General features: G+C 34.7%; 1 protein-coding gene across 3 annotated transcripts in view; it reads left to right on the forward strand.

Annotated features, from left to right (window-relative positions):
* Positions 1–16,546, forward strand: part of LOC138818195 (kinesin-associated protein 3) — a 117,465-nt gene that overhangs the window by 59,766 nt on the left and 41,153 nt on the right. For all 3 annotated transcript variants that reach the window (XM_070009153.1, XM_070009155.1, XM_070009156.1), the window contains exons 13-17: positions 1,301–1,413; positions 1,803–1,968; positions 2,567–2,692; positions 6,259–6,357; positions 8,533–8,618. In XM_070009153.1, coding sequence (XP_069865254.1) covers positions 1,301–1,413; positions 1,803–1,968; positions 2,567–2,692; positions 6,259–6,357; positions 8,533–8,618 — 590 coding nt within the window. The remainder of the gene's footprint in view (positions 1–1,300; positions 1,414–1,802; positions 1,969–2,566; positions 2,693–6,258; positions 6,358–8,532; positions 8,619–16,546) is intronic.

Here is a 16,546-nt window from a genome sequence, read left to right on the forward strand (position 1 = left end):
ACTCTGGGCTTGAGCTTTGTCCCTGTGCTCTTCAGCTCAGGGCAAGCACTCTACTGCTTGAACCACAGAGCCACTTATGGTTTTCTAGTGGTTTATTGGAGATAAGAGTCTCACAGGGCTGGGAAGGTGGCTCAGTGGTAGAGCGCTTGCCTTGCATGCTCGAGGCCCTGGGTTTGATTCCTCAGCACCACATAAGCAAAAAGAAAAAAACTGGAAGTGGCGCTGTGGCTCAAGTGGTAGAGCGCTAGCCTTGAGCTGAAGAGCTGAGGGACAGCGCCCAGGTCCAGAGTTCAGGCCCCACGACTGAATAAATAAAATAAATAATAAATAAAATAAAAAATAAAAAAAAAGAGTCTCACAGACTTTTCTGCCCAGGCTGGCTCTGAACCATGATCCTCAGATCTCAGCCTCCTGAGTAGCTAGGATTACAGAGGTGAGCCATCAGCGCTCGGCTCCAGTATTTTTATATGTAGTTTTTTGGCACTTTGTTTGTATTACAAATAATGTTGTACTAATTATTCTTTCTCTGAATTTTGCCTCCAGACTGGTCTTGAATAGAGGGCCTTTGGCCACTGTTGGGAATACGAGCATGAATCACTATATTTACCTTTCTCTGAATTTTTGTTTTCTATTCTTAGGATAAGTTTCTAGAAGTATAATTTTTCCTGGATTATAAGTATTTTTTTAAATTTGTGGTGTATATTCCAAACTCAAAAGATCATAAACCGTACAGGCCTATTTTTATGAACTTGTAGATAATAAAACTGTATTTTAAGTAGAATAAATAGAAAAGGCAGAAGAGGAGGAGGAAAAAAGAAAGGATTGTATCTGGAGAACAAGATTTACTAGGAGAGGCACAGAAGGAGCTTTCTGGAGCGAGCAGGAGATAGATCCTATGTGTTATTGTACAGTATGGTTGCACAAGTGTGCTCATTTATCTAAATCTAATTTGACACTTAAGGTTTGAATATTTTACTAGATGTAAATTTTTGTAACAAAACAAAAAAATCATTAAACAAGTTAATTTTCAGGGCTGGGAAGGTGGCTCAGTGGTAGAGCGCTTTGCCTTGCATTCATGAGGCCCTGTGTTTGATTCCTCAGCACCACATAGGCAAAAAAAAAAAAAAAAAAAGCCGGAAGTGGAGCTGTGGCTCAAGTGGTAGAGCGCTAGCTTTGAACTGAAGAGCTGAGGGACAGCACTCAGGCCCAGAGTTCAGGCCCCACGACTGACCAATAAAAAAAAAAAAAGAAAGAAAAAAAAAGTTAATTTTCTTAGGGAATTTTCTGCTTTTTGTTTCAGGAAATGGATTGAAGATGCTCATGAAAAGGGCCCTAAAATTCAAGGACCCGTTACTGATGAAAATGATTAGGAACATTTCCCAGCATGACGGACCGACCAAAAAGCTGTTTATTGTAAATATAGTTTCTTTGTTTTCTAGTAAAGTGGATCTGATGGTTGTAAATTGTACATTGATAATTGTACCTTCATACATTTAGAAAGAATTATTACTGAGCTCTAATCAAATATTCATGACTAAATTGGCTCTTCCGTTTTAAACCTCCTTGTAAGTTTAGCTCTTGGAAATCCCAGTCTGCACTGGAAGGTGGTAGTTTGGGTTTGTTGTCTATTCTCAAAACCTCCATTCTGTGGGCATCACCAGGAGGCTCTCTGAGGACGCTAAGTCCAGAGTATTAAACATTAAGAATTTCTTCTGATACTTATGTTTTTTCCCATGGTAAACTTACCACATTTGCTCTTCTCAGAGATAATATTTTAACTGTTGAAATTCTGCTGTCCTCAGGATTATGTTGGGGACCTTGCAGCTCAGATCTCCAGCGATGAAGAGGAGGAATTTGTGATTGAGTGTTTGGGAACTCTGGCAAATCTTACCATTCCAGATTTAGACTGGGAACTGGTTCTGAAGGAGTACAAGTTAGTTCCATACCTTAAGGATAAACTAAAGCCAGGTCTGTGCTGAGTATTTCACTTTTGCATAATTATTTTTTTTAGATAAAGCTGTTAAAGTAACACTGTGGTTACTGTTGTTTAAGCAAAGTATATTCTTACCATAATTCCATTCTCAAAAAGGTTCTACTGTCCTGTCTTACCTATATAATCTCATTTCCTTAACAAAATATTTTCTTGGTATTAGTTTCCCTTCCCTTTTTCTTAAAACTTTTTTAGTTGTCTCTTTATAAGTTACCAAATACCACCTCCTTCTCAAGTAGATAGATTCTCTTTCTCTCTCTCTCTCTCTCTCTCTCTCTCTCTCTCTCTTTTACACACACACACACACACACACACACACACACACACACACACACAGCTCTTTGAAATATTCAAAATACTTTATTTTCTGCCTACGTTATCATTCACTAGTATTTTCAAAGTTGTCATCAGCAAAGATGGAAAATTTGGCAAAATGAAAAATTTATAACTATGTCAAAGATTCACAGGAACTTATTTTTTACTGCTTCATTGTCCTTATGCATTGAAGTTTTGATGATACAAGTAGGTGTCAATCAGGACATATTAATGAAAATTTTCTACAATTGCCTTTCGTAGGTACTGCAGAAGATGACCTCGTTTTAGAAGTGGTGATAATGATTGGAACTGTGTCTATGGATGATTCTTGTGCTGCACTGCTAGCTAAATCTGGGATAATCCCTGCACTGATTGAATTGCTCAATGGTAATTAAAGTTTTTCATGTTAATGTCTAAATATGTTATTTTAAAATTTAAATCTCAAAGTCTGCAACATGAAAGAGTATTACATTACTTTGTTATATTAATCATAGAAACTTAAATTATATAGTTAATTTAGGAAAATGAATTAAAACACATGCGAAGGTACATACCTGTAATTCCAGCTTCTTGGAGGCAAGACAGGGAGATTGTAATTTTCAGACCAGTCTGTAGTGAATTTGATTAAATAGCAAGACTCTATCTCAAAGAAACCAAATGAAGCAAGGAATAAACTAAGATTGGATAGAGAAATTTGAGAGAGATTTAGGTTGCAAAGTTAAGAATATTGGCATAAAGTAATTCAGAAATAATTGTATAGACAATTACCTACAAATAGTACTGCATCATTTCTGCTTTCTGTCCAACTTTGCATGTTGGTTTTCTGTGTTGATGAAATTGTTCTATGCTATTGGAGGGGGAGGTCGGTTGTGGGGCTTGAACTCTGGGTTTGGGTGCTGTCCCTCAGCTCTTCAGCTCAAAGTTAGCCCTCTACCACTTGAGCCACAGGGCCACTTCTGTTTTTCTGGTGGTTTATTGGAGATAAGAGTCTCATGGCCTTTCCTTCCCGGGGCTGGCTTTGAACCTTGATCCTCAGATCTCAGCCTCCTGAGTAGCTAGGATTACAGGTGTGTGCCACTGGTGCCCAGCTAGAACCACAATTTTAATTTAATTTTCATGTAATTAGCTGTCCTAGCATGTAGCTACAGTAGACATCATAGGCCTAGAGTCATACCCTTGAGTTTGTATTGCTCACACAAAGCCAGGGCACATTGTTCTCCAAAATCCACACAGAATTTACACAAATGAAATATCAGTGCCAAGTTCTGTAGCATCTTATACTTTAACAGCAGCTAGTAATATTAAAATTTAAAATGTGAATGTGAGGCATCTAAGGAATACAATATATTGTTTTACCCATATAGGGAAGTAAAAATTGTCAGTCTCACAGAAGTACCTATTTCCTTTCCCAATCATTACAACCTCCACCAAAGTGGTCATTATCTTATCATAGATAAATTAGTTTTGCTTGAGTTTTAACTTGACATAAGTAAAATCTGGTTTATTTTGTCCTACATTATATTTGTGGGACTCATCTATGTTATTTACAGAAGTTTGTTCATTTTTTATTGCTGTGTATAGTACTGTATTATAAAAATATATCATTTCCTTTGTACTGTCCGTGGGTAGTAGGGCTAAGTTTTGTGGAGTTTGTTTTAGGGGAAGACTATTTTTAATAATATTCCTTAAGAGCATATTAAACTTTTTATTTGGTAAACATATGTAGTCATTTCTATTAGATACATACATCAGAGTAGAATTCCTAGGCCAAAGAGTGTGTATGTGATTGGCTTTAATAAGTGCTGCCAATCTGTTTACCAAAGTAGCTGGGTGAATTTTCAGCCAAGAAATCAAAGTAGGAGGGTTACAATTGTTCTGTATCACTACAACTCTGAGTATTGTTGTTCCTTTAATTGTAGTCTTCTTAGTGTGATCTCATTGTAGTTTTAATTTGCCTTTCCCTAATGATTAATGAAATTGAGCACCTGTTTGTGTTTATTGATCAGTTAGATATGGACAGGGGAATGAAATGCTTTTTAAAGTACTTTATACCTTTCTGTCTTGATTTTTTAAAATTTGCATTGTAAACTTTTAACACAATATATTAATAGACATAATGCCTGTTTTTTTGTTGTTGTTGTAGTTCTTGTTTTGTTTTGTTTGTCGGTTGTGGGGCCTGAACTCTGAGCCTGGGCCCTGTCCCTCAGCTCTTCAGCTCAAGGCTAGTGCTTTATCACTGGAGCCACAGCGCCCACTTCTGGCTTTTTCTGCTTATGTGGTGCTGAGGAATCGAACCCAGGGCCTCATGCACGAGGCAGGCACTCTACCACTGAGCCACCTTGCCAGCCCCTGCCGTATTTTTTAAGTATTCCTTTTAAAATGATCCATATGTGTTTACTTTGAATATACCCTTCTCACAGAGCGTTTTTATATCAGAAGTAATTAAGATACTGAGATACTAGAGAGTTGAGGGGGGTGAAGGCAAGATGGTAGAATAAATGAGAATAAAGATTTCATGGAGAGCTGGTGAAAGTTGAAGCATTCTATGCTCTGCAATTGCTTCCTACAGTGACTTGAGAGAATTTAGCTGTAGATTAAGCAAAGTTAACAAAGCCAGCTTAGTGTTTTACAGTGTTTTGATGTTCTCTGGTGTGAGGTTATTATATCATAGACTATGTGATATTCTTTTAAGGAAGTATATATTGGTTTTTCAAGGTTAAGAAAGAAAACTTTGTGATTAAGTAGAGAGCATTGTATCAAGAGAATAATTAATAGTGAAAATTTCAGCCTAGTTAGTTTTAGGAAGTTAGTGAAAGAGCTCATTTAGGACAGATTGAACTTTAAGGACCCCACAATATACTCTACAACTAGTTAGATACTGTGTCAGTCAGGAAATGTGTTTCTAACATATCATGGAACTGTATGACCAAGAGTTGATGATAAGCTTAGCAAATCAAATTTTGTAGCTAGTATTTATATTTCTGAAATTATGTTAAATTATTTGTGTAATATTAACCATTTATTAATTAGCTGATCTGATTATATAACTTTATCACTATAAGTAGATAGAAACTAAAATACTTTATGCCAGTATGTAAAGTTCAGTTTTTTAAGTATTATTCAACAAGACAAAATATCTCTTTTTATGATGGGCCAGTTCTTTCTCTTTCTTTCCCTCCTTCCTTCAAACCTTCTCTTCTTCTGTCCTTTGTTTTTCGTGGAACTAGTAAATCAAAGCCAGGGGCCTTGTGCATAAAGTGTTCTACCACTGAGCTAAATCCCAGCCTGATTGTGTCATTTCTAACAAAAACCTAAAATTTAGAAAGTGTCATCTATTTTAAGAATTGTTTTCCTCAGCTCAGTTGGGGTAGCTCACTTCTGTAAGCCTAGCAACTCAGGAGGATGTAATCCAGTTCAGGCAGACAAATCCAAGAGACTCTTATTTGCAATTAACCAGCTAAACGATGGAACTAGAGACATGCCTCAAATAGCAGAGTCAGACATGAGTAAAAAAGCCAAGCAAGATCTTAGAGTTCAGAGTTCAAGCCCCAGTTTAAGCTCCTAAACCAGATTTGTCCCCAAATTCCTCAAGCTATGTGATCTCTTGATATGAATTATCTCAAGTAGTGTAGTTTAACCTCAGAGATAACAAAGCTTTTTTTTTCAAAATCTTGATGTTTGTGTTCCTATTTCAAAATAAGCACCTGTCTATGTAACTACCAAGAACCTTTCTAATATAATTTCTGACAACATGTCATTATGAAATTTGTTTATTGATTAGGTACAGATGATATATATTACCCAGGTATTACAAATAATTTAAATTAATTGCCTTTTACTTGCTCCTCACTTTTAGTTTTACTCATTTTGTTTTTACCTAAAATGTTTTTCTGTTTGCTTATATACCATGAGTATAGTATTCTTTCATGTGAAGTTTCTTTTTCCTCTTTCAGCTCAACAAGAAGATGATGAATTTGTATGTCAGATAATTTACGTCTTCTACCAGATGGTTTTCCACCAAGCCACAAGAGATGTTATAATCAAGGAAACACGTATCCTTTCAACTTTTATATAATTACATTTTGCACATTAAGGAAACATACATCTTGGGTCTTGGAAATAAGTTTAGCTCACAGGGTATTTTCCATTGGAATTGTTTATTCTAAGTTAGCACAGGTTGACTATCCCTAGTCTGAAAATCAGAAATCTAAAATGCTCCAAAATCTGAAATGTTTGGTAGAAATCTGCTTCATGTAAACAGTTACAGTCAAAACACAAGTGCACAGAAATTACCTTCAATCTGTGCATATAAGATATATAGAAATGGGTTTATGTTTAGACTTTGGTCTCTTCCCCAAAACACTCATTATGTAAAACTAAATACTCCAGAACTGAAATGAATAATCTGAAAGTAGGAACTTCTGTTTGCGAACATTTTGGATAAAGAATATTCAATCTATATGTGGATAAAATTTAATGAGAACAATTTATCAACTTGTCTAATTTTGATTCCTAGAAGCTTAAACATTTTCAGAACTTCCTTCTCTGTTAACTTAAATTTCAGAGGTTCCTAGGACTACTTAGTCCTCTTCTAATCTTATTTACTCTGTATGGGAAAGCGCATCTGTTCAAATGACTTTGGCTATCATCCATATGTCAAGTATTTAATAACTGCAAAACACCTCAGGAATTTTCTCTTAACTGCAATGGAGATATCTTCCACTGTGCCTAGCATAGTGCAATCTAAAGAACATTCTGCATTCTGTTGCCATTCAATGTCTTCGTTACTTTTTCTTGTAGTCCTCTATTCCTCTGAGTTGATTGTCTTCCAAAGTGAAATATTTTATACTTAGAAATATTACTTACAAATGACAAGGTAGATCTCTGGGAATAACAAATTTGCCCTCTTCAGTACTAGCCTAGCAGAATATAGCTGACACTAGGCAGTTTTCCGCTGGCCTGGCCTGCATTTTGCTACCAGTGAGAAGTCTAGAGTTAGTCTGTTTAGTATTACTCTCCCTAAAGTCTGATGACAGGTTAGTTTCCTTTCCCTAAAAAAGCCTTTACCAGGATATTTGTTTTCTTCACAATTAAGCTGTTTCACTACATTTTGAGTTGTTCTTAAGTTATTTTTCTAAATATACTTTGCATATATGGAGTTTTGTCATATTTTAATCCATATCTGAAAAATAGTCTTGAATTGTAATTTTTAGTATTTTGTTCAATTACATTTTCTTCTTTTATGTTTCTATTATATTAGCTCTTTATGTCTATACCTTTCTGATCTTTTTATTTGTTTAATTTTGTAGTTTTCTTTTTTTGCTTTCTATTTCTCGTGGCTTCTTTTGCATTTATTTTGTGTTATTTTACATTTAGTGTTGATTTGAAAAGATGTTTTCATCTTTATTTTAGGTTCTTTTCTGAATTATTTCTCTGAATTTTCTAATTCTGCTTCGTGTTGTTTGTTCATATATGTATTTATTATTTTTAAATCTCTGTCTTTAAAAAATGCTTTCTCTAGTGAAAATATTTTTATCATATCTCCCTTTGTTTTTTGTTCTTATAATAATCATTTAGTTCAGTTTGGATGTGATTCTTTTCTGTTGTTCATTTTTATGTGAAGTAAGTTTACTTGAACTTTTATACCATAATAGATAAACTGATTCTAGGATAGGGGGACATGGGGTATCAGTGGCTTACATCTATAATCTTAGTGAGGAGGCTGAAATCTGAGAATCAAGATTTGAAACCAACCTGAGCAGAAAAGTCCATGAAGTGGAGGTGTAAATCAAATGATAGAGTACCAGCCTTGAGTGAAAATGCCCAGCAATAATGTGAGGCCCAGAGTTCAAGCCCCAGTACTGGCATGAAAACAAAAGTAAAAAGAAGAAAGTTGTAACCTTAGCTACACAGATCAACAGCTACCTCTTTGTTGATTTTCATCATTTTCCTGTCCTCAAAACAATGGCCTTACACTTCCGATATTTGTTGTTGTTGTTTTCTTCTTACCTACATTTTTTTCTTTTGATGTCTCTACTCTGCTTACCTTTTTTTTTTTTTTTTTTACAGAAATTAAATAGTGTTTTCGGTCATCTTGTACCAATGATTTTACATTAAAATATGAAGTAAAATTTCCGCTTAGCATTTAAATTTAGAGACTTGTGGGATTTTCTAATTGAAGTGTCATAATCACAGTTCAGTTTTTATCTTTAACCATTTTTATTCAGAAGCTCCAGCATATCTCATAGACCTGATGCATGATAAAAATAATGAAATCAGGAAGGTCTGTGACAATACATTAGATATAATAGCGGTAAGTATTCTTTTTACACTAAGTATAATAGAACATTTGGTAAATGTTCTGAACTCTTCCTTCAGTATCAACTTTGTATTTTGGTTAAGGCTTTAGAAATTCTGTGATACTGAATTTACTCTTTAAAGATAAGTTCTGTGACTTTTGACTTTTAATGATGGGCACTCTAAAGAGGCTTGTACATATTCCAAGTTGGACAAGCTACCTGTCATCTTGGAAACACTTGGTTTTCAGAGAAATTGTTCTATAGCAGGAAGTTTGATGACAATTTGTGAAAAAATTATAAATCAATGCTAAAATCAGGCAACTAAATTTTTAAGATGAATCAAATTTTGTTAAGTTTTTTCCCACTATTTCAGAATTTTTGGTATATAGGTAGACTTGTTTTCTTTTTACCTTTAGCATATACAACTTGCTTCCTTCTTTAAGCTGAATTTTAGCTCAACAGTTTTTAGTTCCTTAGTTACAACCTCTTCAGTACTTCTAAAAGTTTAACTTAGAGATTGGAGGCTTGGCTCGGTTGTAGAGCACTAGGCATTGAGCAGGTGGCAGCAGGTTCTGGTCCCAGACCTAAGGGGAAAAAGTTTAACTTAGCTTTTTACACAAATATGATCAAGAAACAACTTCATAGTTGGCATTTCTGTTAGTGGCTTCATTACGAAGGTGAACAGTTCCTAGCAGGAGCTGTCTTGTCAGGTTCTCGTACCGTATTTCAGAAATGTGTCTATTTGATGCCTGCCATCTACCTTTTAGATTTGACAATATACTTCATACAGAGTTAGAACTAAATGACCAAGAGATTTGATTTCTAAGCCAGAATAGATCTTTGCTCTACCACGATATTGTATTTTGTGAGAGAAAGGGTAGCATGGCTTGTGAGTACAGAATGTTTAATACTCCAAAAGAATAATTTCATTGCCATGTACTGTCTTCTAATAGATCACCATGTCATTACATATAAAGTACATAATATAAGAATAACAAACATGTTAAAGATCCACACATGTGATTATCTTCCTTTAAACAATGACAAAAGACTTGTTAGTTTGTTATGCATCCATTCAGCATACTTTTCACCTCTATGTGAGGACATATAAACGGAAGATAGCTGCAGGTTTACATTCGAGGTATCTTTAGGTTAGAATGTCAGCTAGCTCCAGAAGCTTGGCTCAGTTCAACCATAAAAATATATGGCATAAAATGTAAGTATATTATGACTGAAACTATTTTGATTCCCATTTCATATAAATTGTGGGCTTGTTTCTTATCTCAAACTGGAGACCACTCCACAATACATCCTCTTTTCTTTTCTAAAAAGGTACTGTTCTAGCTCTCTGATTCCAAAAACTGAAGTTTTTTTAAAATCCTATTTTGTCTGATTTCTTTCCTTCCTCTGTCCTCCTTGCAACCTATGCTAATCCTGTCTTCTTTCATTGTTGCACTAAAATGGTGCTCACTAAAGTAAGCTCATGTTTCTGAATCCAATGAGCTTTTCAGTCTTTGTCTTGCTTTATAGATCATACTCTACTTGAAAGTACTTAGAATTCCTAGTCAGCATTATAAATGTAGAGCTACAAAGAAAATTATGTTTATTATCATAAGGAGCCTTGTTAATGTGAGGACTTCAAAGAAGAATCAGCAAAATTAAATTGGTAATATAACAACTAGCTCTGATTGCGTAGATCCCTAAGATTCTGTGTGATCACTTTTGAGTTAGTATTTTAAAAAAATTGGAGCAAGTAAATTGAGCAATTTAGTTCACCTAATCTCTCTATAAATCTCCAATACTGGAGTAAGTGTTTGATATAATGCCATGGAATAATGGATCATTTCACACTGTGGAAAACTTTATTCCGAAAAACTTACTACAAGAAAACGAGACTTATTAAAAGTATCCACATGTGGGTAATTTGGAAGTCTGGCTATGCTGTTCACCTGGCTCATATTCATGGCTGAATTTCTTAGAAATCTAGTAGAGCTAATAGAAGGGCACCACACTGTGGAAACATCTCACATTCTACTGAAAGAATAGCCCTTGTGCTAGTCCGTTACTACAAGGTTCAAGACACTGGCTCATCTTTAATATGAAATTATTGATCCTAAAACATTTTTCTGCTCTTCCTAGTTGGGTTTCGGTTCTGGCCATAAATTGAATCTTTATCCTTCTTGAATTGGCAAGCTAATCATATCAGGATACAGCTAACTACTTTTCTCCTTTACCTGCTAAATAATTTCAGGCAACTCATTTAACTTTTTGAAGACTACATTTATATATAATAAGACTTCTAAAGTTTAGAGACCTATTACAAGGATTAAAGAAAATATATATGGGGATGTATTTACCACATGATGGTCATTCAGTTTATTTCTGTTTAAGCTAGACTAACCCTGAAACATAGGTGAGGACTTTGTATGTAGACTAACTACCTGGGCCAACATTTTCCTTCCTTGGGACAACTAACTGTTATTTTTGTTGATTATTGTTGTTGTTTTATTTTCTTCTTGATTTTTTTGAAGTGGCATGGGAAGATAATCTGTTTACTATTTGAAGTTAAACGGTGGAACATTATTTGGAGGATATATTTTGACCATACATATACTGTTTATAGTTTACATTTGAAATTGTTCCAGAAAATGGCTAAATTTGGCATTGGTAAACTTCATGTCAGGGCACTAAACTAATTCAGACAAAACTGAAAGGAATTGATCATGTCATTTACCTAGTAAATAGGAAGCTACCTTTGCTATTGTTAAAATGCCTTACTTGGTAATTATCCATATTCTAAATTTCTGTTTAGCCTGGGTTTTGGTCTAAGTTTATAAATTAGTCTCAGACCAAAAGCTGCATTGTTAGCTTGCTGAGAAGTTTGAGAAATAAGCCATCTTACTGTATTACATACAAACATCTCCTAGTTCCACTGGAGAAATAGCTACCCATAGTTACACCAGAGTGTCTGAGCCTGCTTTATCACAACTCATCCTCATAGTTATCTTGACTCTTTTTCAAGAATAAAGCAAGAGGAAATTAGCAGAATTTAATTAAATATAACAAAGGTGCTGAAACACTCAAAAATACTTATCAAAGGAGACCACAAAAACTTGTGTGTAGTAAGCACTAGTGACCCTGTTTAGGGTAGGAGTGGATGATGTCTCTGGATTCTTCTCTCTGCTAGATTGTGGCTTGTCAATATTCCCAACTTTGACTATATTGTATAAGAAGAAGAAATCTGAAGTACGGGGATTGGAGCTATTTTTAAAAGCTCAAAATCTGGAGTGGACCTATTTGTAGTTCAAAGACCTTTGTATTTAAGGTTACAAACATTTCTGTCACTTATTTGTGCAAGCCTTATTTGTGCAAGTAAAGGATTGTCTCTAAAATTATGCATATATTGCAGTACTGATGATTTGATTAAATAATTGGTCCCAAGGGTTGAATTGATAACTTGAAACATGGGTGGTGGTAGTACTTTGTGTGCTGAGGAGGATTACATTACTTGTATTACATGATGAAGTCTTTCTAGACTCATCAGTAAGTTGTTAGTGTTTGTCTAGGTTACTTACAGTTTTGAGAGGAAGGGAATGGCAGTTACAGAGGAAAGCAGGAAGGCCAAGAGAAAGAAGCCCAGCAACTTAACCTACCAAGATTACAAGGCAGTTGACCCTGCCTTTATCTTCCAAGCATTGGGAATCTTCAAAGGAAGAGCAGAACCTACACATCTGATCTAAGGAGCTTCTAAAATTGATAGACTTTTCAACATATTCTCAAATTTGTGTTGTGTTTAAGAACCTCAAAAGCTCCCACATTTACCTAAAATGTCAAATACCTAAAACGTGATTACTCAATATATACTATGTCTCCAACACTAAGATAGATATTAAGAATACAAAGCTCAGCAACCTGAAGTTTCTTGAATATCAAAGTTTAGTCTAAACTTGGAGAACTCCAGGACTGTTACCTAAACGTATGAGCTACTCTTTCAGAAACAGTGTCCTATTTGAACCTCTCAGCAGATGTGCTGTCCTTATGACAGTGTTTATGAGAAAAGAGATTTAACTAGTTTTTCTGGTAAAAAAAAAAAAATGATGTTTCATGTCTTTCTAGCCAGCAACAGACTTGGCTGTAGATTTTGTACTAACATAGGTTGTATTACTGAGATTTTGAAATACTATCTCTTTCTTTTCAATAACTCTTAATTATGATCATGAATGGATTATATATTTTAATAACTCAACATCTAGTATTTTAAACTTGGAAAAATAAACTAATATCTCCATTTAAAGCCAGACAATTATATTTAGTAAGACTGGCACATTAAAATGAGATAAATCAGCACAGGTTTAAATAGCCTCTTTATTTATTAATGTTAGAATCCCCACAAAGATATCTGGAAAAGCCTGCACCAGACAGAAACATGGATTTATTAGTAGTCTTTCCAGTAAGGGAGAACATCTTAAAAGGTATCTCATGATACAATGAAAAGAAAATATAGTAAAGGCTTTATTGAGTTAGGCAGAGAACTCAAAAGATGCCTTTGTAATTGCAGGGAATGGATAAAAAATGAATAAAATTGGTAGATGATAGTCACTTTTAATTGACATGAAGTTAGGAATGGTCACAGAACAGGGATTTTTCAGGTGAGCTGTTGACAGTAACTTCTTCAGTCCTCTTTCCAGGGTATAGCTGATTCTTGGGTTGTTTTTGTTGGTGGTGGTGGTGGTTGGTTGGATTTTTTTCAGCCTTTGTAATTCAAAATTTCACAGTGTAAGTTTGGATTTTTTTTTGTTTTCTGAGTTTTTTCTTTTTTTCTGGGGTTCACTTAATTCTATAAAATTAAATTGAATTTAATGAGAAAAGTTTGGTTGATCCTCTTTTGTAGTTCATTTTTATATTCCATAAACAGAGGCAAAAACAGGGTATTTTTCCAGCTTGTTAGACTTTTAAGTATACGCAAAAATGTACGTATACATGGATGTGTATGTATATTAATTGCCTGTTCATTATTCATCTTACTTTATTGTTTAATTGGCTACAACTGAACTTAAAAGACCCAAGCATAATAGAGAAAAATCATGAATTTTAACTTGCATATCTTTTAATTATTTACATTTTTTACTCTGTTGTCTGACTTGTGACATGATATTTCACAGGTTAGCTTTCCCTGCTATAAGCACAAGCTGAGTGAGGAGGTAATTGTACCTGAACGCCGGCTTTACAAAATACCCAGTAAAGACCAAAGGTCGATACTTGGAATAAGTCTATATATGCATTAAAGTCAACAACTTTATTATATGTGTTTAATTATACAATAATGTGTATATATACACATACCATTGGGAAAATATTTTCTAAGGTATAAGAAGCATTTTCTAGCAGCTGTTGCCTTAAATCTCAATGAGCAACTAAATTACTGTAGACCTGCTTTAATTTAGTACAAAAATTGTATTAAATAAACCATATTACAGTCTCAATTAGGGGGCTGCCACATTAAAGGAGAAAGGAAAATCTGTTTCCCATCAGTTACTTCGAAACACAAAACAGACCTATGTAGCTCTGTGTTATCCTATAGTGTGTTAATCAGATACAAGGTGTGACGGAAGCCAGCGACAAAAGAGTTTTCCTGATAGTGAACAGACGCTGATAATAGGCTGGTTAAGGCTTCATAATGTTGCAGTGGTTAAGTAGTAAACAAAATGATGTAGGACTTCAAAAAGGATGGCACATTCCATGTAAAATCAAACCATAAGTCTCTCGTGACATTTTAGAATGTATAGAAACTAAGTACTTAAGATCATAATGTCAGGAGCTGAGAAAAAAAGAAAATAAGAGCCAAAGCATGTTTTCCTTTAAATACAGGACTTAAAGACAGCCTGATGGGGGGAAAAGGATTTCAAAAGTGAAGAAAAAAAATGACTGTATCCCTAAAGTATCTCCAGACAGGATAAAGGTGTAATAGAGATTTTGATGACATCTCAAGCTGTGATTGAACTGGGAATACCTAAATTCTCATAGACGCTTCCTGATCTGAAGTGGGGAATGCATATTTAAGAGGGGATTAAAGATTTTGAAAAGGTGTTGAATTAATCTTATTTAATACATGGTGAATTTATTTCCTTAAAATATGTTTGGCAGTATGGGGCAGTTTCACTTAGGGCCTTGTATTACTAAGCAGATGCTCTACCATTTGAGCCATACTATCAGGACCCTTTCACTTTAGTTTTTAAAAAGGTCTCACATTTATTCCCAAGCCAGCTGGCCGTCAATCCTTCTCTGTTGGCCTTTCTTTCCAGCTTTTCTTGTTGAAACTGTAATCTCGTAAACTTTTTGCTTGTGCTGCCCTCAAACCACTCTTCCCTATCTTCACCTCCCAAGGAGCTGGGATTAAAGGCAAGAGACATTGCACCTGGGCTAAAAAACAAAAAATTTTTGATACAAGATACTCACTTTGTCTCTCTCTCTCTCTCTCTCTCTCTCTCTCTCTCTCTCTATATATATATATATATATATATATATATATATATATATACACACACACACACACACGCATATAAAAAATTGTAAAAACACTGTACAGAGGGGTTACAGTTACATGAGTACAGTACATTTCCTATCAAGCATGGTTACCTCCATTGTTTTTCCCCTACCATCCCTTCCCTCCCCAACTCCTCCCACCACCACCCCCCAAATTGTAAAGTTCGTTTTCAACATAGTGTCTTGTACATCTCATTGTGACAGTGGGTCAGCCTGTATCCCTATTTCAGCAGTTTGCTATATCTCTTCCCCTCCCCAAATTATAAAAATGTATATACAAAATGCAGAACACCTGAATCAAGTATAGTGAAAACGGGTTATACCGTGGGGGAAGGACATACAAAAGAAACAAAAGAATCACATAGTGCATTATAAGTACAAAATACTCATTTTGAGTTGGTATATCACTTGAGAAACTCCTACGCTACAATATTACTCAGTTTAATCACTTGAGAAACTCCTACGCTACAATATTACTCAGTTTAATCACTTGAGAAACTCCTACGCTACAATATTATTCAGTTTAATTGGGATCGTTGTTTTTAACATCTTTATAAAGCAATAGTATTAATCATAGGTTTTTACTTATAGACTATTAGATCTTGAACAAGTTCTAGATTTCTTTCATTTTGCAAATAACGAATCTGAAGCCAAGAGAGTAAAATACTTGTATAGTAAGTTACTACTTAAGTTTGTAGCAGAACTGGAAGTAGAAACCAGATCTCTTGACTCCTAATTCAGTAGTTTGTAGCAAGTGCCTTAAGTAAATATATGAAGTTCCTAAAGGAGAGGTGATATGTATGTGTGTGAGAGAGAAAAACATTATGTATACATATATATTATAGCATCACATATATGTGAGATATGTGGGAGCTTATATATATGATTTATATGTGATATATATGATATATATCAATATCTATAAATACACTGGTCTATAGATGTCTAATATGATAACTGTATAGTAGACAGGAATTTTTTTCTTCATAAAGAAAATTATTAGGAGCCAGGCACTGGTGGCTCACGCCTGTAATCCTAGCTACTCAGAAGGCTGAGTCCATCTGAGGATCGCAGTTCAAAGCCATCCTGGGCAGGAAAGTCCATGAGACTCTTATCACCAATTAACCACCAGAAAATCAGAAGTAGCACTGTGGCTTAAGTGGTAGAGTACTTGCCTTGAGCTGAAGAGCGCAGGGTCAGCACGCAGGCCCAGAGTTCAAGCTTCATGACTGACCAAAAAAAAAAAAAAATTATTAGGGTAAATACATATTATAGATGTGTGGTTTTTATTTTTTAACCTACATCTGTACTATTTCACATGAATTATTAGAAGCATTTTCATCTTACTAGATTAGAAAAGGTATATTTCATATGCCTTTGGAACTTAAGTCTTGTTTTT

The sequence above is a fragment of the Dipodomys merriami genome, unplaced genomic scaffold, assembly GCF_024711535.1.
Source record: "Dipodomys merriami isolate MVZ:Mamm:240054 unplaced genomic scaffold, mDipMer1.0.p SCAF_72, whole genome shotgun sequence".
Taxonomy (NCBI): domain Eukaryota; kingdom Metazoa; phylum Chordata; class Mammalia; order Rodentia; family Heteromyidae; genus Dipodomys; species Dipodomys merriami.